Source organism: Pristiophorus japonicus, chromosome 8, assembly GCF_044704955.1.
Source record: "Pristiophorus japonicus isolate sPriJap1 chromosome 8, sPriJap1.hap1, whole genome shotgun sequence".
In the NCBI taxonomy this organism is placed as follows: Eukaryota; Metazoa; Chordata; class Chondrichthyes; family Pristiophoridae; genus Pristiophorus; species Pristiophorus japonicus.
The window spans coordinates 3,150,298-3,173,218 of record NC_091984.1 but is presented as its reverse complement, the minus strand read 5'-3'; the positions used below and the strand labels follow the sequence as shown (position 1 = coordinate 3,173,218).

Genomic DNA, 22,921 nt, shown 5'->3' with positions numbered 1-22,921 from the left:
AGTGCGGAGAGAGAGCATTGACCTTACCCGATCACTCTTGGACACCATCAGTGGGATGAGTGATGAGGTAGCGGGACTGTTGGGAGAAGTAACAACACTCGCCGGGACCATCAGTGAGGGAATAGTGGCCATGAGGGAGGGAACGTCAGAGGTAGTACAAACCATGACACTGGCATTGAGTGAGGGAATATCAGAGGCAGTACTGGCCATTAGGGAGGGATTGTTGCAGTCTGCCGTGGCACTTTCAGGGCGCATGAGGGAGGGAATGTCAGAGTTAGCTGCTGCAATAAGGGAACACACCCAGACCCCGCACCCATTGACAGAATCAACTGCCACTCCCACTGCAATCCCCACACCAGCCACTGAAGAGCCCAAAGCCGGGTCTTCCACATTACCACCTGCCTCTGCCACCCCCCCCATCAAGCAGTGCGCATTACCCAAGATGTTAGAAGGAATAAGCTTGGTACCAAGCCCAGAAAGACTGTACCACCGCCTGCGGACAGGGGTGGAGGACAGTCCAAGACCTAGCGCAGCGGGCGGTCTGACACTAAGGGGGATGAGAGATAGGTGCAGCCTTCCTTTGCTGCTGTCATTATTATTATTGTTACTGTTGTAACTGTTCTCAAATTAAAAGTGTTTTGTAAGTTATGTAAATTTACAAGTTTATAAGTGATCTTAAAGTTTTTAAGTGATTTTGAGTGATATTAAAGTAAAGTAAAGTTTGATACAAGAATAATTTTATTTAAGTTAAGTACATTGTAAACTTTTGAATAAAATATATTTTACATTAAAACTGAATCATGTTCCATTAACACAGCACAACATTATGGAACAGCTCCAAACAATAAACATGCCCATGTGGAATTGTTCTCGCTGAGCCCTCAGGCATCAGTAAAGTGTTCATGGATGAGCTGCTGGTGCAAGGCTCGAGCAATCGTTAAAGGAGAACAATGGCTCACCCTCCTCCGCCATCGTGCTCTGGCCTCAGGCACTTGCATGGTTTCTTCATCCTCGTCATCCTCCTCCTCCTCTTGCTCGTCACCTGCATCTTCCACATCATTATCATCAGCCACTCTCACCTCAGGTGGGTCTTCTCCTACCAGCTGCTGCTGCCTCATGATGGCTAAATTATGCAGCATGCAGCACACAACAGTGAACTGATCTCAGGGGAGTACAGCAAGTAGCCTCCAGAATGGTCCAGGCATCGGAAACGCTGTTTCAATATGCCAATGATCCTCTCAAAGATGTTGTGTGTCGCAATGTGCGACATGTTATAATGACGGTCAGCTTCCGTTCGGGTTACACGTAAGGGCGTCATGAGCCAGATGGCGAGGCCGTACCCTTTGTCTCCCAGTAGCCAGTTCTGCCCTTCTGGCTGCTGCTCAAACATGGTAGATATAATGCTGTCGTGTAGGATGAAGGCATCATGGGTGCTGCCAGAGTATCTTGCATCAACTGACATGATGCGATGCATGTCGTCACACACGAGCTGCACATTAATGGAGTGGAAACCTTTTCTATTCCTGTACATTTCGGAATCCTCCACAGGTGCTCGCAAGGCGATGTCGGTGCAATCAATGTAGCCCTGTACCTTTGGAAAGCCAGCAATCCTTGAGAAGCCCACAGCCCTGTCATGGATTGCTTGGGCGGTCATTGGGAACTTGATGAAGTCATTCCTCTGCGCATACAGTGCAGCCGTGACCTGGCGAATGGAGGCATGTATTGCATGCTGAGAGATGGCGCACACATCCCCAGTTGTAGCTTGAAATGATCTGGAAGCATAGAATGAAAGTGCAGCTGTGACCTTCACTTCAACTGACAAAGCAGTCCTCCTGACGCTTCTCGGCTGCAGGTCTGGTTTCACCAACTCACAGATCTCATGGACAACTTCTTTGCGGAAACACAGCCTTCTGACACAGTCTGCATCACTCAGGTGCAGGTACGAAGGCCTGTCTCGATATACCCGAGGTGGGTAAGGCCTCCTGCCCAGCACCCTACGGGCTCTGATGTGCCTGATGCGATGAGCTCTAATCAATTGTCTCCTACGTAGCACCATGATGCAGAAGGCTCGCACAAGGTATGGCATTGTCAGTATTGCCCCCATACTTAAAGTTAAACTTTCAAAGAAGCTCAAAACAGCAGGAAAGCAGGCAGCACAGGTTCGCAGTTCTCTCTTTCCCCAAGGTCTGAATGGATAGACTACACATAAAGGTCTTGTGACCTCTCCTCTCTCCTTGCCCTCCCGAGTCTTGTGACCTCTCTCTTCCCCCCCCCCGACCCCCACGCCTTGTTTTGTAGCCGAACCCCGAGCGCTGTGTCCGGACACGAGGCCGATTCTGCCTGCCAAACCTACAACCCTCCAAGCCTTCTTCAAGGTGGTGGCGGTCAGTGAGTAAAAGAAATGAGAAAACTTGTCAAATCCAACAAATTTACACTGCTACATTGACAGGTAGAACTGTATTATTGATTTTGACAGTGTTCTTGACTCCCTCCAAAATCTTTGATTTAAAAACAATGGCGTCTTTTCAGCACAGATTTGTGAATGTGCGCTGGTTTCTTAACTCACTAGGTTTTTTGGAAGTGGCCAGATATGCCAACATAATGGAGAAAAATGTTGGCCAAATTGCGAATAATTGAAAAAAACCGGCGCAGACATGAGGTGAAAAAAAACTGGTCTAGAAAAATCGTAACTAAGTCCGTTACGCCAGCACAGATCGCAGGGGGGAAAGTTTGAAAAAAAAATACACCAACAATTTAATTCAATACGCCAAAAAAAACTGCCCACTCCAAAAAAATGGCGCAAATCACTGGGTAAAATTGAGCCCTATATTACTGTGTTTTTCCTTTTTTTATCGTAGCTCTATTGGGAAAGGGTAGTCCTCAGTATAAATGCTGTGTAATACCCATAGCTATGGCCTGTAAAAGGTGCAGATTTCCGTTGTCTTTTGCATAAGCAAAATTTGATCATCTTGTCTAGGTGTTCTTTAGGCAGTCTGGGCTGATTTCAGCTTCGTGGATTGATACTGGGCGGTAATAGTTTGTCTGGAATTACAAATTTGTCAAGATTTTTTGGTCATTGTTTCTTGAACTGTGTGATTACTTGTCATTGCTGTTTACAGAAAATGTTGAAAGCCTGTGCATTCCTTTCACATGCTGTGTTTTTATGTACCTTATAGAAAGCTGTTTAAAAAACTTAAAATATTTCAACCAGTCCCAGTTCAGAAAGATGGTTTGACATTAGCGGACATCATAATGTACTTTGCTCAGCACCTGCCCATTGAGTGCCCAAACAGAGGGCACCCAAAGAAATCTGGCAGTGGAGCTGGTGCCTGGACTCTGAGTGGACCAAAGGGTCTGTGGGGAACTAAGGAGAAGCCCAAAGAAAGAGGATTGATGCAGTTATTTTTAACCCTCTTCTATAATCTCTGGAGTTTAGAGGAATGAGAGGTGATCTCATTGAAACGTGTAAAATTCTTAGAGAGCTTGTCAGGGTAGGTACTGAAAGGCTGTTCCATCTGCCTGCAAAGTCTGGAACTCGGGGTCATTGTCTCAGTATAAGGGGTCGGCCATTTAGGACTGAGATAAGGAGAACTGTCTTCATTCACTGAGTTGTGAATCTTTGGAATTCTCTATCCCAGAGAGCTGTGGATGTTCAGTTGATGAGTATATTCAAGACAGAGATTAATAGATTTTTGGACTCGAGGGGAATCAAAGGTTTAGGGCAGAAAAGTGGAGTTGAGATAGAAGATCAGATGATCTTACTGAATGGCGGAGCGGGCTGGAGGGGCCTACTCCTGCTCCTATTTCGTCCAAGTGATCTATGGACGAGGGGGTGTCAGCTGCTGATCTCTAGCAGTATCCAGGAGGCCTAATAATGGGAGCCAGGAGCGTATCCGAGCCCATCCCTGGGACGCAAGGCCCTGCCAGAGGGTGGGCCAGTGCTGGAAATGTGCCTGGGTCATGCAAAGGGCTCGGACCAGGGAACCTCTCCCTTACAAAAACAAAAACAACGTGTATTTATACAGTACCTTTAGTAAAAACGTTCCAAGGCGCTTCGCAGGATCGTTATCAGACAAAATTTCATCCCGAACCACATAAAGAGATATAAGGATAGCTTGGTCACAGAAATAGGTTTTAACAAGTATCTCAAAGGTGAAGAAAGGTTTAGGGAGAGAATTCCAGAGCTTAGGGCCCAGGCAGCTGAAGGCACGGCCGCCAATGGTGGAGCGATGAAAATTGGGGTTGCGCAAGAGGATAGAATTGCGGGAGTGCAGAGATCTCGGAGGGCTGGAGGAGGTTACTTACATATACTGCACCTGTTGGGTGCTCTGAGGGGGCCCCAAGAGGAAGGCTAGTCATCTGATGCTTTATGATGAATGGGATATATATACAGTTTATATTGAAGAAACTGAACAAAATAAAAAGTGATGGAGTTAAATCACTGGAGAGTTCAGTGTTTGAGGTTGGTCTGCAATTGATTACACCACTGATAATGAGTCAATATGTTTGCTTGGAAACAGTGAGCGTACTTGTTATGCTAAGTTTGGTGGAAACATTGTAGGAAAGCCAATGTGTGGGGTTGCAAAATTTCCAGCTCTTGAATGTTTTCTTTCTCTTTCTCACAGAGTGTAGCTCTCAGTACTGTTCAGAGGAAGTACTTTAATGAAACAAAGGGCTTGGAATACATTGAGCAACTTTGCACGCCCGAGTTCAGCACTGTGCTCATGGAGATTCAGCTGAAGTACGGAATTAAGTTTAGAATTAAAGTTAGTTGGCCTGACATTCAACGTTAACTGTTTTACGGCAAACTATTATTAACAGATACTTTTAAAGAAAAGAAAGAACTTGCATTTCTATAGCGCATTCCACTACCTCAGGCTGCCCCCAAAGCATTTTACAGCCAATGAAGTACTTTTCTCGAAGTGCAGTCACTGTTGTAATGCAAAGAAAGGTAGCAGCCAATTTGCACACACCAAGATCCCACAAACAGCAATGAGATAATGGCCGGATAATCAGTTTTAGTGATGTTGATTGAGGGATGAATATCGGCCCAGGACACCGGGGACACCTCCCCTGCTTTTCTTCAAAATAGTGGTCGTGGAATTTTTTACACCCACCTGAGAGGGCAGACGAGGTGTCAGTTTAACTTCATCCAAAAGCTGGCACCTCCGATAGTGCAGCACTCCTTCAATACTGCCCCTCCGACAGTGCAGCACTCCCTCGGTACTGCCCCTCAACAGTGCAGCACTCCCTCAGTACTGTCCCTTGGACAGTGCAGCGCTCCCTCAGTACTGCCCCTCCGACAGTGCAGCACTCCCTCAGTACTGCACTAGGAGTGTTAGCCTAGATTTTGTGCTCAAGTTACTGTAATAGGACTTGAACTCACAACCTTCTGACTCAGAGTTGAGAGTTCTGTCTGTATACAAGTTTCTTTGCTGATTGACTGCCCTCCTGTCCTGAAGACATTGGCTTTCCACTGCAGTTATGGTACCATGGGCGCTGGCAGCACTTGGCACCTCACCAAAGTGTCCATCATTAACAGTGACCGTCGCATGCACATCACAGCAAAGCCTGACCCTATCCTCACCCGATGTACACACATTTCCACAGGGGTGGCTGGGCAACGATCAGGAGCGCGAGCTCTTGCTTATCTCTCCTGGCCCTAGCCAACGCAGTGCTCACGCCAATGCGCTGCTTCCGCCAATCAGCAGTTCTTACTACGTTAATTGCCAAATCAATTCCAACATAGATAATTGTGTTTATTTCCAGAGGGATAAATGTGAGGTATTACATTTTGGTAAGAAAACTAAGGAAGTCACATATTACTGGGAAAATAAGGGCTCAGAATTCAGCGACTTTACTCCTCCCATTACCGGTGATAGCGAAAAGAGTTGCAGCCGCTGCTTTCGCCAGCTGGTGGCGGCTCCCACAGAGTCCTCCATTTTCCCAGGTCCAGCAGCGCTGCCGGTAAGATCCATTGCCCTGCAAATTAAAATGAAGGAGAGGTGACATCGTTTGTGACTTTGAATGGATCCGTTTCGGTACTGTGGCAGGGGCGGAAACATGGAGTTGCGGGAAAGATGGGCACGGATTTGGGAGGCAACAATACGTTGAAGGATTTTAGAGAGGAATGGGAGGTTGGAGATTGGGCAAGGACAGCGGGGTCAAAGGTTGGCTTTTTGAGGGGAGGGGTGATGACAGTAGTTTTGAGGGAGAGAGGGACAGTACCTGAGGAGAGAGAACCATTAACAATATCAGCTAATGTGGGAGCCAGGAAAGGAAGTTGGGTGATCAGCAGTTTAGTGGGAATAGGATCAAGTGAGCAGGAATTGGTTCTCATGGACAAGATGAGTGCGGAGAGTTTATGAGGGGAGATTGGAGTGAAAGTGGAGATAGATGCGAGTTCAGGGCTAGGGCAGGGGAGAACCTCGTGGAAGTTTGGCCTGGTGGGCTAGGGGAAGCAAGGAAGGTGGCAGAGGCAGCTGAACGGAGGGTCTCCATCTTGGAGACAATGAAGTCCCTGTGCACCTTGCACTTGTGCAGAGATAGAATTGAAAAGTGTAGAAGTTATGAAAAGTAGAGAAGTTATGCTAAACCTGTATGGAACCTTGGTTAGACCACACTTAGAGTACTGTGTACAGTTCTGGTCACCATATTATAAAAAAGGATATAGAGCCACTGGAGAGGGTGTAATAAAGATTTACAAGGATGATACCAGAACTGCGAGGTTGTAGCTATCAGGAAAGGATGAACAGGCTGGGTTGCTTTTTCTCCTGAAAAGAGTAGGCTGAGGGGTGACCTAATAGAGGTCTTTAAAATGATGAAAGGTTTTGATAGAGTGGATACAGAGAGAGTGTTTCAACTTGTGGGGAAGAGCATAACGAGAGGCCATCAATATAACATAGTCACCAAGAAATCCAATGGGGAATTCAGGAGAAACTTCTTTACCCAGAGAGGGGTGAGAATGTGGAACTCGCTGCCACAGGGAGTGTTGAGGCGAATAGTATCGACGTATTTAAGTGGGAGCTAGATAAGCATATGGGGGAGAAGGGAAAGCGGGTTATGCTGATAGAGTTAGATGAGTAAGAATGGGAGGAGACTCGAGTGGAGCATTAACACTGGTATGGTCTGGTTGGGCCGAATGGCCTGTTTTTGAGCTGAAAATTCTATGTAACTTGGGATCATTGTAACTGACCGAGTGGCAGGGGTGAAAAGAAAACAGGAAAGTTTTTGAGGCATGCCCCAGGTGATGACTTGTTTTACCGTTACTTTTTCAGGTACTACTGTTTGGCAGCAGCTGCAGCCTTGCTGAAGTATGTCGAATTCATCCAGAATACGGTTTACGCTCCAAAGTCCCTTAAGGTCATCTTCAAAGGGAGCGAACAGACAGCAATGATCGACTCTGCCTCAGCTCAGCAGCTCGAACTGATCATTAATAACAGGGATCCCAGGTACACAGCCAAGCCAGTTATCTGAGGGAGGGATCTTCCAGGCATCGGTGAAATAGCTGCCCATTTTTATCAGGTGGAAGTTAGATGGAATAAAGATGAATTTGTTTGCACTTCTGCCAGTCCAAATTCATAGAATCGATGGAGGGAGACTTTCGGACTTTGGCCTTCATTTTTGGCGGTTTTCTCGGCAGTACAGCTGTTTTTGGGCGAGAAACCGGCCAGCGAAAGTTTCCCCCTTACTGTTTGAATGGTACCGCCCACATCTCGAAGCGCCCGCTGGGAGTGAACCGCCGACGTACACTGACGAGAAAATCGCCAGGGCGTAAGTTTGGCCTCAACGGAAGCCCGTCCAGATCGCCGAGGGAACTGCCCTGTGAAAGCTGCTTAAACAGGGTGGTAGGTGGGTACTCTGCAAAGAAAGGTAAGTTAAAGGTTCTTTATTTTTTTAAATTGTGAAACGGCAATTAACTGTGAAACCTTCTTGGGAATGTTTTTTAACTTTTTTTTGTGAACATTTTTTAAAAGTTTTCCCCCCTCCCTCGGCCCAACCGTAGCCTCGGAGTAAATTTTAAAACATTTTAAGAACTGCCGAGAATACTGGTGCAAGATCCATTTTCTTACCGGGTGATTATTTTTACCTTAATTATGGAAATTCTCACCAGCGTTAGTTGCAAAACATTAGCAGTTTTTCTGGGCGGGCAATTGGGCATTGAGGGGCTCTTGGGAAAGTCTAGCCCATGGAATCTCACAGCACAGAAGGAAGCCACTCAGCTCATCGTTGCTGTGTCGGCTCTTTGAAAGGGCTATCCAATTAGTTCCACTCGCCTGCTCTTTGCCCATAGCCTCGTAAAATTGCTTCCCCTTCAAGTATTTATCCAACTCCCTTTTGAAAGTTACTATTGAATCTGCTCCCACCGCCTTTTCAGGCATTCCAGATCACAACAAATCGCTGCGTAAAAAGATTTCTCCTCATCTCCCCCTCTGGCTCTTTTGATAACTATCTTAAATCTGTGTTCTCGGGTTACCCACCCTCTTGCCACTGGAAACAGTTTCTCCTTATTTACTCTTCATGGACGTGTGAGGTCGTTCACTTTGAACCTAGTACAGGTATTTTCTAAATCGCTCAAAAATAGGAACTGTGAATGAGCAGTGAGATTTAGGAGTCCAAGTACAGAAATGACTAAAAGATAGTGGACAGGTACAAAACATAATTTAAGAAGCTAATGGAATGTTGGCCTCTATCTCAAGGCAGCTGGAGTACAACATAGAAACGTAGAAAATAAGTGCAGGAGTAGGCCATTCGGCCCTTCCACCATTCAATAAGATCATAACTGATCATTCACCTCAGTACCCCTTTCCTGCTTTCTCTCCATACCCCTTGATCCCTTTAGCTGTAAGGGCCATATCTAACTCCCTCTTGAATATATCCAATGAACTCGCATCAACGACTCGCTGCGGCAGGGAATTCCACAGGTTAACAACTCTCTGAGTGAAGAAGTTTCTCCTCATCTCAGTCCTAAATGGCTTACCCCTTATCCTAAGACTGTGACCCCTGGTTCTGGACTTCCCCAACATCAGAAACATTCTTCCCGCATCCAACCTGTCCCGTACCGTCAGCATCTTATACGTTTCTATGAGATCCCCTCTCATCCTTCTAAACTCCAGTGAATAAAGGCCCAGTTGATCCAGTCTCTCCTCATATGTCAGTCCAGCCATCCCTGGAATCAGTCTGGTGAACCTTTGCTGCACTCCCTCAATAGCAAGAACGTCCTTTCACAGATTAGGAGACCAAAACTGAACACAATATTCCAGGTGAGGCCTCACCAAGGCCCTGTACAATTGCAGTAAGACCTCCCTGCTCCTGTACTCAAATCCCCTAGCTATGAAGGCCAACATGCCATTTGCCTTCTTCACCGCCTGCTGTACCTGCATGCCAACTTTCAATGACTGATGAACCATGACACCCAGGTCTCGTTGCATTTCCCCTTTTCCTAATCTGTCACCATTCAGATAATATTCTGCTTTTGTGTTTTTGACACCAAAGTGGATAACCTCACATTTATCCACATTATACTGCATCTGCCATGCATTTGCCCACTCATCTAACCTGTCCAAATCACCCTGCAGCCTCTTAGCATCCTCCTCACAGCTCACACCGCCACCCAGTTTAGTGTCATCTGCAAACTTGGAGATATTACACTCAATTCCTTCATCCAAATCATTAATGTATATTGTAAAGAGCTGGGGTCTTAGCACTGAGCCCTGCGGCACTCCACTAGTCACTGCCTCCCAACCCGATTATCCCGACTCTCTGCTTCCTGTCTGCCAACCAATTCTCTATCCACGCCAGTATATTACCCCCAATACCATGTGCTTTGATTTTGCACACCAATCTCTTATGTGGAACCTTGTCAAAGGCCTTTTGAAAGTCCAAATACATCACATCCACTGGTTCTCCCTTGTCCACTCTGCTCGTTACATCCTCAAAAAATTCCAGAAGATTTGTCAAGCATGATTTCCCTTTCACAAATCCATGCTGACTTGGACCGATCCTGTCACTGCTTTCCAAAAACGATGCTATTTCATCCTTAGTAATTGATTCCAACATTTTCCCCACTACTGATGTCAGGCTAACCGGTCTATAATTACCCGTTTTCTCTCTCCCTCCTTTTTTAAAAAGTGGTGTTATATTAGCTACCCTCCAGTCCATAGGAACTGATCCAGAGTCGATAGACTGTTGGAAAATGATCACCAGTGCATCCACTATTTCTAGGGCTACCTCCTTAAGTACTCTGGGATGCAGACAATCAGGCCCCATGGATTTATCGGCCTTCAATCCCATCAATTTCCCCAACACAATTTCCCGCCTAATAAGGATATCCTTCAGTTCCTCCTTCTCACTAGACCCTCGGTTAAAGGAATTGATAGGGTAGATAGGGAGAAAGTATTCCTTTTGATGGGGGAGCCCAGAACAAGGGGGCATCACCTTAAAATTAGAGCCAGGCCGTTCAGGGATGATGTCAGGAAGCACTTCTTCACACAAAGGGCAGTGGAAATCTTACAACTGTCTCCCCGAAAAAGCTGTTGAGGCTGGGGGTCAATTGAAAATGTTAAAACTGAGATTGATAGATTATTGTTAGACAAGTAAAACGAGTTACGATACAGATCAGCCCATGATCTAATTGAATGGCGGAGCAGGCTCGAGGGGCTGAATGGCCTCCTCCTGTTCCTACGTATTCCTGGGCCACAGGAACCATCTCCGTTTTTCCACATTTTCCATGCTTACCTTCCCCTGATATTCTTCTGTAACCGTTGACACCTCCTCTGGGTCTGGCATACATCTTTCTCGAATTTCTCTCATCATTGCCTCCTTCTGTCTTGCACCGTCATCACTTCCGTCATCTAATAGTCTCCTGTCTCCCACCGCATCGCACACGTCTCCTTTTTTTGTTTTCTGCATGACCCTCTGTTCCTCTTTATTAGCTGTTCATCTGTAAGACCTTTTGGTTCTGACGAAACTTTAACCCTACCTTCCTCTCCCCTCAGTAGGGTTGCCAACCCTCCAGGAGTGCCCTGGAGTTTCCAGGGATTAAAGACTAATCACCAGTAGACTACTGCAGGCAAAAACCCAGGGGTAAAATCACAGAATCGAGGGGCTGAATGGCCACCTCCTGTTCCCAACATTTGCCTCATTGAGTCGTGACTTGTTTCTTTCCAAAGTAAAAGGTTTTGTTTGTGTTTTTTTTTTGCAGAAATAATCACACGTTATACGGGGTCCTGAATTACACAAAAACGGCTGGAGGGAGTCGCAGGCTTCGCTCGAATATCTTGGAGCCCCTGGTCGACGTGGAGACCATTACAACGAGATTGGACTGCGTCCAAGAATTACTGGAGGACGAGGATCTCTTCTTCAGCCTTCAGTCAGGTCAGTCCGCTTGTTGTCTTCTGGGAAGATCAGGGGCTGGATCTTTGGTCTTCAGTCGGCCCAGAGAGGCGGCAATGGCGGCGGTAAGCAGGGTGGCCAGCTTCCATCGCCAGGCCGGGAAATCCGGTGCTGGTTTGGAGGGGGCGCAGAGCATTAGCGCCCGGAAGTGGCGAGCCGGTGTGCAACGTCTCTGGTTGCGACACCGGCTCAATCTTTGGCTGCCGCCCGATCCTTAGCGCTCTGGCATGGACTGCTTGGGCCGAATGGCCTGTTTCTCCAAGTTTGCAGATGACAGTAAGTTGGGTGATGGTGTGAGCTGTGAGGAGGATGCTAAGAGGCTGCGGGGTGACTTGGACCAGTTAGGTGAGTGGGCAAATGCAAGGCAGATGCAGTATTATGTGGATAATGTGAGGTAGTCCACTTTAGTGGCAAAAACATGAGGGCAGAATATTATCTGAATGGCGGCAGATTAAAAAAGGGGAGGTGCAACGAGACCTGGGTGTCATGGTACATCAGTCATTGAAAGTTGGCATGCAGGTACAGCAGGTGGTGAAGAAGGCCAATGTCATAGCGAGGGGATTTGAGTATAGGAGCAGGGAGGTCTTACTGCAGTTGTACAGGGCCATGGTGAGATCACACCTGGAATATTGTGTTCAGTTTTGGTCTCCTAATCTGAGGAAGGACATTCTTGCTATTGAGGGAGTGCAGCGAAGGTTCACCACTGATTCCCGGGATGGCAGGACTGACATATGAGGAGAGATTGGATCGACTGGGCCTGTATTCACTGGAGTTTAGAAGAATGAGAGGGGATCTCATAGAAACATATAAAATTCTGACGGGATTGGACAGGTTAGATGCAGGAAGAATGTTCCCGATGTTGGGGAAGTCCAGAACCAGGCGTCACAGTCTAAGGATAAGGGGTAAGCCATTTAGGACTGAGATGAGGAGAAACTTCTTCACTCAGAGAATTGTGAATGTGTAATTCCCTACCACAGAAAGTTGTTGATGCCAGTTCATTGGATACATTCAAGAGGTAGTTAGATGTGGCCCTTACGGCTAAAGGGATGAAGGGGTATGGAGAGAAAGCAGGAATGGGGTACTGAAGTTGCATGATCAGCCATGATCATATTGAATGGTGGTGCAGGCTCGAAGGGCCGAATGGCCTACTCCTGCACCTATTTTCTATGTTTCTATGTTTGTGCTGTATATGCTATATAATCCTATGTAAGGGTGGAACTCTCAACCACAAAAATGCAGTCGATGCTAGCTCAATTAATAATTTTAAATCTGAGATTGATAGATTTTTGGTAGACAAGAATATGGAGCCAAGGTGGGTGGATGGAGTTGGAATACAGATCAGCCATAATCTCATTGAATGGCAGAACAGGCTCGCGTGGCTGAATGGCCTCCTCCTGTTCCTAGGTTCCGAAAGAGGTTTCTTGTGATCTCCTTATTGGATTTATTAGTAACTATCCTATTTATGGTCCCTGGTTATAAAAGTCTATTGGACTTTTCATCTTAGTTTTATGAACCTATGGTGCCGATTCTCGTTGCATTCTCCTGGAGTTAGCGGGGCTGTATTGGCCTCAGAATCGATTGGATTGAAGACAGCAGACCATCTATTAAAAACTCCATGAACACACACATTAAAAGAAAGAACTTGCATTTATATAGCGCCTTTCACGACCTCAGGACATTTTTGAAATGTAGTCATTGTTGTAATGTAGAAAACGTTGCACCAATTTGCGCACAGCAAGCTCCCACAAACAGCAATGTGATAATGACCAGATAATCTGTTTTAGTGATGTAGATTGAGGGATAAATATTGGCCCAGAACACCGGGAATAACTCCCCTGCTTTTCTTCAAAATAGTGCCATAGGATCTTTTACGTCCACCTGAGATGGCAGACGGGGCCTCGGTTTAACGTCTCATCCGAAAGACGGCACCTCCGACAGTGCAGCGGAGCGCTCCCCCAATCCTTCACTGGGAGTGTCAGCCTAGATTTAGTTTTTGGAGTGGAACTTAAACCCACAACCTACTGACACCTAAGACGAGAGTGCTACCAACTGAGCCATGGCTGATAGATACCTTAATCGCAGTGCTGTCCCCACAGTAATAGAAATACAGAAGTTAATCATTCTCAACATGTTCAGTTGCTAAAGTTAGATTATCTGAAAGTGACCACTGTTATTATTTCAGCACACCCTGTTTTTCCCATAAAATAACAAGCAGAATGAAGCAGTCAGGATCTTGGCACAGACCTGCGACAGTGATACATTTTCTATGTGCTTTCCTGGATGCTGTGGGGGTGGAGTGGGTTAGATAGTGGCATCTCACTGTGGGTACCTTGGCTCCAATCCAGCCCCATGTGGAGGGACTGAAAGTCTCCTCTTGTTCCCTGGCAGTAAGAGCCCTACAATGAAATGAACTTGTTGCTTTCTCGAGCCAGTTTTTCACAGAACGAGTCCACAGCAGAAAACTGGCTGTAATTGGCAATCGCAGTGGAGGGCACAGGATCACAGGTATGGGAAATGGAGGCGGGTGATGGTGGGGAGGGGGTAAATATACTTCACTCACCTGAGGCTGGACTTCAGGGGCATTGATGGCATGTCTGCAGGGCTGGAGTAATACCCGTCCTCCTGTATGGCTCAGAGACATGGACCATGTACAGTAGACACCTCAAGCCGCTGGAGAAATACCACCAACGATGTCTCCGCAAGATCCTGCAAATCCCCTGGGAGGACGTTAGCGTCCTCGACCAGGCCAACATCCCCAGCATCGAAGCACTGACCACACTGGACCAGCTCCGCTGGGCAGGCCACATCGTTTGCATGCACGGCACGAGACTCCCAAAGCAAGCGCTCTACTCGGAACTCCTTCACGGCAAACGAGCCAAAGGGTGGGCAGAGGAAACGTTACAGGGACACCCTCAAATCCTCCCTGAAAAAGTGCAACATCCCCACCGACACCTGGGAGTCTCTGATCAAAGACCACCCTAAGTGGAGGAAGTGCATCCGGGAGGGCGCTGAGCATCTCGAGTCTCGTCACCGAGAGCATGCAGAAACCAAGCGCAGCAGCGGAAAGAGCGTGCAGCAAACCAGTCCCACCCACCCCTTCCCTCAACGACTATCTGTCCCACCTGTGACAGGGAATGTGGCTCTCGAATTGGATTGTTCAGCCACTTAAGGACTTATTTTAAGAGCAGAAGCAAGTTTTCGTCGATTCCGAGGGACTGCCTATGATGATGATGACTATAGTCTGCATCTAGCTGTGCTATACCTGACCAGCAAGTGCTTGATGCTGACAACAACAACTTGCATTTATATAGTGCCTTTTATATCAGTTTTTTAAAAGCCCGAGCCGCTTCACGGGAGTTTAAACGTAATTTGCCACCGGGTCACAAAAGGAGGCATTAGGACAGGTGGTCAAAAGCTTGATCAAAGAGGTAGGTTTTAAGAAGCATCTTGAAGGAGGAGAGAGAGAGAGAGAGACGGAGGGGTTTCGGGGGGGAATTCCAGAACTTAGGACCAAGGGGGCTGAAGGCATGGCCATCGCTGGTGGGGCGAAGGATGTCGGGGATGGACAAGAGGCCAGAGTTGGATGAGTGCACAGATCTCGGAGGGTTGTGGGGCTGGGAGAGGTTACAGAGGTAGGGAGCAGTGAGGCCACGGAGGGATTGAACACGAGGATGAGGATTTTAAGTTCCAGGCAAAATATCCTCTTTTACAGACAGTGCCTTTCTCCTTTGGGATTGCAGTAGTTTATATTGATACCCATGCACTCCCGACATTAATTTGCAAGCTTTACAGCACTTTTGACATTGTGATTATGTTCTAATAATGCATTGTTGAATATACTGCCATCATTATATATAAACTGTATCCTTGTGTTTTTTTCTGCAGTAATTTCTCGGTTCTTGGACACGGACCAGCTCCTGTCTGTGCTGGTGCAGATTCCAAAGCAAGACACCGTGCGTTTTCTCTATTATTTTCCCTAAACTATTTGAGAGATTTTTTTTTCTAAATGCGCATAGTTTCAGTAAAGATTGTCATGCATACAGACCTTGAAGGTTTTTAATATTAACTGTCTAATATGGAGCCTTGACGTGCTGCCCTCTACAGTGCTGGAGCATAAATTCTTGCTTTTTCTTAAAAGTTGGTTTTAAGGTAGAAAAATCTCATCGGCATATTTGATTAGAATTTTGTGCTCATTTAAATGAGATATTCTTAGTTAATTGTAATTGTCTCTAAGTGATGGCAATTACAGAACTTCTTGTGCTTATTTAACAGGTACAGGCAGCTGAATCCAAGATCACAAACTTAATTTACCTGAAACATACGTTAGAGTTGGTGGAACCACTTCAGGTATGGTATATAATAAGTGCGCATGTGAAACAGGGCAATTTAAACAATCGCTACTGAAAGCTGCCGAGGGAGACTCCGTATTGGCAGAGCGATGACTTTGTTGATATGGAATAAGTAGTTAATACAATCACTATCGCAATAGTACAGAGAACTAAGCAAAACGATATTACCACTTGCCTCTTCCTGGTGTTCTTCCTATGATCCTCAACCTCGGGGTCCCTTGTTCCCCCTGTTTCTATCCTGTCTTCCTTTCTGTCGTGGTGTTTGTTCACTCTATGGTCAAGGTTCTGTGGCTCCACTATCGCGTCTCTCTTGTAAAAACAACAACAACAACTGGCATTTATATAGCACCTTTAACATAGTAAAACATCCCAAGGCGCTTCAGAGGAGCGATTATCAAACAAAATTTGACACTGAGCCACACAAGGAGATATTAGGGCTGTTGACCAGAATCTTTGACAAAGCGGTTGGTTTTAAGGAGCGTCTTAAAGGAGGAGAGAGAGGTAGCGAGCTGAGAGGTTTAGGGAGGGAATTCCAGACCTTAGGGCCCAGGCAGTTGAAAGCAGGGCCGCCAATAGTGGAGCGATTAAAATCAGGAATGCTCAAGAGGCCAGAATTGGAGGAGTGCAGAGATCTCGGAGGTGAAGCAGATTACAGAGATCGGGAAGCCATGGAGTGATTGACTTTGCATGCAAACCCCATTTGATATATAAACTCTCCTTTGGGTTGTGTAGAGATCGTAATCTCACCCACCTTACTTCCCTTGATCTATAGCGTGCTGTGATCGAATGGTCCTCTTATCAGCATCTCGCACAATCCTTGCAACATCCGAAACTCACTCCAGCATCAGTATCACTCAAACTTATTAAACCCATGTTTGCTCCAAGCTGCTTTGTAAAATGTAAATGCTTCCTTACATCAGATATAGTCCTTCCAAAATGCCAACCCTAGCATCTTCCTATTATAGCGACGAGTCAAGTGTCCCGATCCTCAGCCGCCTTTCCTGATAATCCATTATCCTCTGTTGCCACAAAATATTTCTCCACGCTTGCCCTAAACTAGCCCTTATCAAAAGGAAGAAAGACTTGCATTTATATAACGCCATTCACAATCTCAGGATGGCCCTAATCACTTTACAGCTAATGAAGTGTTTTAAATAATAATAACTTTTATTTATATAGCACCTTTAACATAGTAAAACATCCCAAGGTGCTTCATAGCAGTGTTAACAAGACAAAAACAGATAAATTTGACACCAAGCCACAAAAGAAGAAATTAAGGCAAATAACCAAAAACTTTAAGGAGCGTCTTAAAGGAGGAAAGGCAGGTAGAGAGACGGAGAGGTTTAGGGAGGGAGTTCCAGAGCTTAGGGCCCAAACAGCTGAAGGCACGGCCACCGGTGGTTGAGCAGTTATAATGAGGGATGTTTAAGAGGGCAGAATTTGAGGAGCGTAGACATCTTGTGGGGCTGTGAGGCTGAAAAATATTACAGAGATAGGGAGGGGCAAGGCCATGGAGTGATTTGTAAACAAGGATGAGAATTTTGAAATCGAGGGATGGAGTCAGTGGTTAGGGAACGCAGTTTATGGCTTCGGTCTTCCCAATATTTAATTGGAGAAAGTTTCTGCTCATCCAGTACTGGATGTCAGACAAGTATTCTGACAATTTAGATACCAAGCAGGGGTCGAGAGAAGTGGTGGAGAGGTAGAGCTGGGTGTCATTAGTGTACATGTGGAAACTGACTGTGTTTTCGGATGATAATCCCCAAGGGGCAGCATATAGATGAGAAATTGGAGGGGGCCAAGGATAGATTCTTGAGGGACACCAGAGGCAATGATGTGGGAGTGGAAAGAGAAGCTATTGCAGGAGATTTTCTGGCTATGATTAGATAGATAAGAATGAAATCAGGTGAGTGCTGTCCCACCCAGCTGGATGATGGTGGAGAGGCGTTGGAGGAGGTTGGAGTGGTCAACTGTGTCAAAGGCTGCAGACAGGTTGAGAAGGACGAGGAGGGATAGTTCACCTTTGTCACAGTCACACAGGATGCCATTTGTAACTTTGACGAAAGCCGCTTCTGTACTGTGGCAGGGGCGGAAATCGGATTGGAGGGATTCAAACATTGAGTGCCGGGAAAGATGGTCACGGATTTGTGAGGCGACAACACGTTCAAGGACTTTGGAGAGGAAAGGGAGGTTTGAGATGGGGCGATAGCTAGCAAGCAAAGTGGGGTCGTGGGTTGTTTTTTTGAGTAGAGGGGTGATGATGGCAGATTTGAAGGAGAGGGGGACAGTACCTGAAGAGAGAGAACCGTTAACAATGTCGGCTAACATGGGAGACAGGAAAGGAAGTTGGGTGGTCAGCAGTTTAGTGGGAATAGGATCAAGGGAGCAGGGTGTGGGTCTCATGGACAAGATGAGCTTGGAGAGATCAAGAGGGGAGATCAAAGAGAAACTAGAGAAAGATGTGAGTTTAGGGCTGGGGCAGGTGGGAGCCTCAGATGAAGTGTAGCCCGGTGGGCGAGGGGAAGGATGGGAACTCGCAGAGGCAGCCGATCAGATGATTTCAATCTTTGAGACAAAGAAGTCCATGAGCTCCTCACATTTGTTGTTGGAGGTGAGTGTGCTGGAGATAGGGGAAAGGGGTTTAAGGAGAGGATTAGCAGTAGAGAATAGTAGCCATGGGTTATTTTTGTATTCCTGAATGATCCTAGAATAGTGAGCAGTTTTTGCAGTCAAGAGTAGGAACCGATAATGTTTTATGTGTTCGAGCCAGATCTGGCGGTGAACGGCTAAACCTGTTGTCTGCCACATCCGTTCACGTCTGCGTCCTTTTGACTTGAGGGAGCGAAGATGAGGGCTATACCAGGGGAAATGGCCAGCGTGGGAGAGAGTAATCTTTTTAATAGGGACATGGCATCATGTGAGGGTGTGGATGAGCAGATCGGTGGCTGCAGAAATGTCATTGTTAAAAGAGGGCCAAAGGTTGGACAGTTTTGAGTTGATAAGTGCAGTTGTAAGAGAGTTTGGAGAGAGTTTATTCCAGGGGCGAATGCAGAAGGAAGTAGGTTTGGATTGGGGAACGAGGATGTGGGTCGAGAACGATATAAGGAAATGGTCAAAGATAGCTTTATCTTTAATTGACATGGTTGGAATAACAAGGCCATAAGAGATTGCAAGGTCAAGGGGGTGGCCGTGAATATGGGTTGAGGAATTTTCATGGAGGGAAAGATTAAGGGAGGATAGGAGGGTAGTGAACTCAGAGGAGAAAGAAGAGAATGAATTGAGTTGGAGGTTGAAGTCACCGAGGTTGAGAAGTCGCTTGGTGCAGAGGCTGAGGGCGGAAAGCAGTGAGGATATAGCCGTGATAAAAGTTTTTATCATACTTGGGTGGGCGGTAGAGAACGAGAATCTTGAATGAGAGGTGAGAGGGGTGGAATAAGGCAAGGTGTTCAAAAGATGAGAAAGTGCTGGAGGAGTAGGGGGACAGAACAAGGTATGATTTGGTGATGAGAGCTATACCGCCGTCACGGTGGTGTGGGTGGGGCAAGTGGTGGAAGGTATAGTCGGGAGGGGAGCCTTCGATTAAAGGTAATGAGTCATTATCCCTCAGTCAAGTTTCTGTCAGTGCCATGATATCGATGCAGTCATCCACGATAAGGTCATGGATGGCAAGTGCCTTGTTTGCAAGTGAATGGACGTTCTGCAAGGGGGTTCTCAGAGGATCCGTGATGGCTGATCCACTGCCAGCATCCACAGAGTCAGTGCTTGGAGGGATGAGTTGGACGGGAAGGAGATTTGCAAGGTTAGCCCTCCCCGGGCAAGCTGGGTGACAAGGTCGGTGGGAGAGTCGGATGGGACAGCTGAGGTTGCTGCTTGTAGGGAGGCAGCGGCGGGTGCCACAATGGGCCCTTCGGAGAATGCCCAGAGAGGCACAGAGGGAAGCTGCAGGCTTGTTGAGCCTGGGACGGTGGCAGGAGATTAGGAAGGTTGTAGAGTAATGAAGGGTTGGCGCAGGGATTTTGGAGGACAGAGTATACGAGAGAGGAGAGATGAGAGGCGGCATAATGACATTAGAGACTGACCAGGGAGGGAAAGAGAGAAAAAGCAGAAGTGTAAAAAGAAGTCAATGGCTCGGGTCCGAAGTGGCAGCCAAAATATGTCCGTAAATAGACACAGACAAAAAAGTTCAAAAAAAGAAATTCAATTTACATTATAAATAGTATAATTAGTACAATCAAGATTAATTATATTAAAACAAAATTAAATAATATATAGAATAATAAATGAAGTTAAAATCAGAAAATCAGTAATTGAAAAAAAGTTAAATCAGTCTTTAGCTGGCTTAATAATTCATTCTCAGTCCTGTGATTGAATCAACGTGGAAGAACCAGTCACTTCCCTCCTTTGTTGTGACGCATTACTTTGATTACGTTTTATTTCTCTTTATTTCTCTGTTGGTGCTGCTGCAGCTAGCTTTTTTTCAAATCCCGACAGCCCCCTTGTTCTTGACTCCTCCACCAGAGGAAATATTTTCTCCATATCTACCGTGTCGAATACCTTTAAACATTTAAACAATGGGCAGAGACAGTGAGAGTGGGTGGGGGAGGGGGGGGGGGGGGAGAGGAAATCCCATGTACCTCAAAACACAATATTGGGCCGGATTTTCGTTTTTTGGGTTTTTTGGGCGAAAACGGTAGCGCTACATGAAACTTACTGTTTTCGCTGTGCTAACATTTTTACGTCTGTGCCAATGCGCATCGGTAAAGGGAGGGGCGTTGCATGAGGATTGGCGGCGCAAAAATGCGAGTTTCGCCAAATTTAGTCTGGGGCCGGGTGCGCTGCGAGAGAGTGGAGGGGGAAAAAAATAAAAAATAAAATTGCAAAAAACATTCCAAAAACATTCACAAAACCCTTAGCTAGCAAATCGCTGAAAAGAATTTAAAAATAAAAACTTTAACTTACCTTTCTCGCAGGTTTTCATACTTACCGCTGCTGGCAGGGCTGCACCGAGAGGTTTGAACCTGTCGGTATTCTGGGCGCGAACGTACGGGTCGGCAGAGAGCCGAAAGTACCACGGTAACGCAATCGGCACCGTTGCACGTCGGCACACCTCTGCCCGGCGGTACGTGGAAGCGCTGCCGAGGATCCCGCCCGGGCTTTGCGACCGGGTTTTGCCGCAGAGGGTCAAATCGCGGAGAAAACTCGGTCGCAAACTTCTCGAAAATCTGGCCCCAATAGAGAACAGCATTTAGCTTGGGAAGTGGGTAACGACAGAGCAGGGCCACAGCAGGTGTTGTCACCGAGGGAAAAGTTGCTCTTCATTGAAATCGCTTAACGTTTATTTTAAAGAATGCAGAAGAATAATTTCCCGAGAAGTGTTGGAACGTATTCTCCACCGTTGCTTTTCTTCTGCAGGGCACTTTGAAAAGCTGCAAGACACCGTTACTAAAGGCTTATTGCAGTTCACTTGACGATAGCAGGTAGCCTAAGAGTACATCAAACACAGCGAGACTTGGTACTTTGCCCGTGTAGCCGCGATTTACCTTATTTCAATCACACATCATTCTATAAAAGCTACACGAACATGTTGGGTTTAGTTAGTGCCTCTGACTGAACCAGATACCACAGAGTCACTGAGGCCGATAAGAACTCGGAGCCGGGGTGAGAGCAGGGTCGGCGGAAGAATTGCGGGCGGGGAAGCCAGAAGTAAAGGTTTCCCCACAGGACCTGTTTTAAGTCTGACAGCCAGCCAGGGGTCGCGGCCAATCACCATAAGCTTGTTGGGCCGGGGCAGAGGGGGGAAGCTCTCCTGCTCCTCCTGGACCCCAAGCAAGACAATAAAGGCACTTGCCTCATGGATCTGGCCTTTCACCTGCCAGGTTTCCCGAGGCCCGGGAAATACAGCCTGCAGATGAAAATAAAACATGAATAAAATGGAGGCTCACGGCCTCCTTAAATTGTTTTACTGACCGACCAGCCCCCTGGGAGCGGATTGATCGCCTGACCCCCTGACTCGCCTCCATTAAAACCGGAAATGGCTTGGTTGGAGACAGGTTTTGGTCCCATTTTAAACATTTTTTAACCCCCTCCCCCACCCACCCTCGGTGTTAAAATTACCCTCATAGAATCTTACAGTACAGTGCTATCGAAATAGACCCACCTGCCTGCTCTTTCCCCTCAGCCCGGCACATCTTTCCCCTTCAAGTATGTATCCAATTCCCTTTTGAAAGTTACTATTGAATCTGCTCCCACCGCCCTTTCAGGCAGCGCGTTCCCAATCACAACAACTCGCTGCGTAAAATAATTCTCCTCAACTTCTCTCTGTTTCTTTTGCCAATTACCTTCAATCTGTGTCCTTTGGTTACCGACCCTCCTGCCACCTTATTTACTCTGTCAAAACCCTTCATAATTTTGAATGCCTCTATTTAATCTCACTTTAACTTTCTCTGCTCGAAGGAGAACAAACCCAGCTTCTCCTGTCTCTCAATGTAACTGAAGTCCCTCATCCCTGGTACCATTCTGGTAAATCCCCTCTGCACCCTCACTAAGGCCTTGACATCCTTCCTAAAGTGCGGTGCCCAGACTTGGACACAATACTACAGCTGGGGCCGAACCAGTGATTTATAAAGGTTCACCATAACTTTTATGCATAGCATATTTCATCCCAAGTTTATTGAGGGATGAGTTGTTTTAATTGTGCAGCTTGCTTTGTTTAATGTTTCTTATTTTTGAATAATTAATTGCATTTGATTTTGCACTGAAAATTATAGATTTAACCTCATTCTGGAAAAAATCAAAACTGTCATCAATGATGATACCAGGTACATTAAAGGCTGTCTGAACATGAGGACGCAGAAATGCTATGCTGTCAGACCAAATATCAATGAGTTCCTTGACATTGCTCGGCGCACATATGCAGAGATTGTAGATGATGTAGCAGGTACCGTTTCCATATTGTAAATGAAGATGAAACATTTCATATGCAACTTTGCCTTGTTAAAGTGGATGCAGAGTTTCTGCTTCACAATTGCACTAGTTAGATTACAGTTCAAGTTATCGCTAAAAACCACTTGCATAATCACAATCGTTAAATTTTCCTTGAACCACGCAATCGGGCAGTGCAATAAAACTTTTTGTTTTTTTTCCCCCTTTCCATTAAAAAGTATTCGTTGATTTATTTA

The 22,921-nt window shown here is 46.3% G+C and overlaps 1 protein-coding gene across 4 annotated transcripts in view; it reads left to right on the top strand.

Moving 5' to 3' along the window:
- msh4 (mutS homolog 4) overlaps positions 1–22,921 on the top strand; it is a 133,179-nt gene that overhangs the window by 55,851 nt on the left and 54,407 nt on the right. For all 4 annotated transcript variants that reach the window (XM_070886454.1, XM_070886453.1, XM_070886455.1 and 1 more), the window contains 7 exons: positions 4,626–4,741; positions 7,278–7,451; positions 11,204–11,376; positions 15,280–15,347; positions 15,667–15,741; positions 21,156–21,220; positions 22,511–22,680. In XM_070886454.1, coding sequence (XP_070742555.1) covers positions 4,626–4,741; positions 7,278–7,451; positions 11,204–11,376; positions 15,280–15,347; positions 15,667–15,741; positions 21,156–21,220; positions 22,511–22,680 — 841 coding nt within the window. The remainder of the gene's footprint in view (positions 1–4,625; positions 4,742–7,277; positions 7,452–11,203; positions 11,377–15,279; positions 15,348–15,666; positions 15,742–21,155; positions 21,221–22,510; positions 22,681–22,921) is intronic.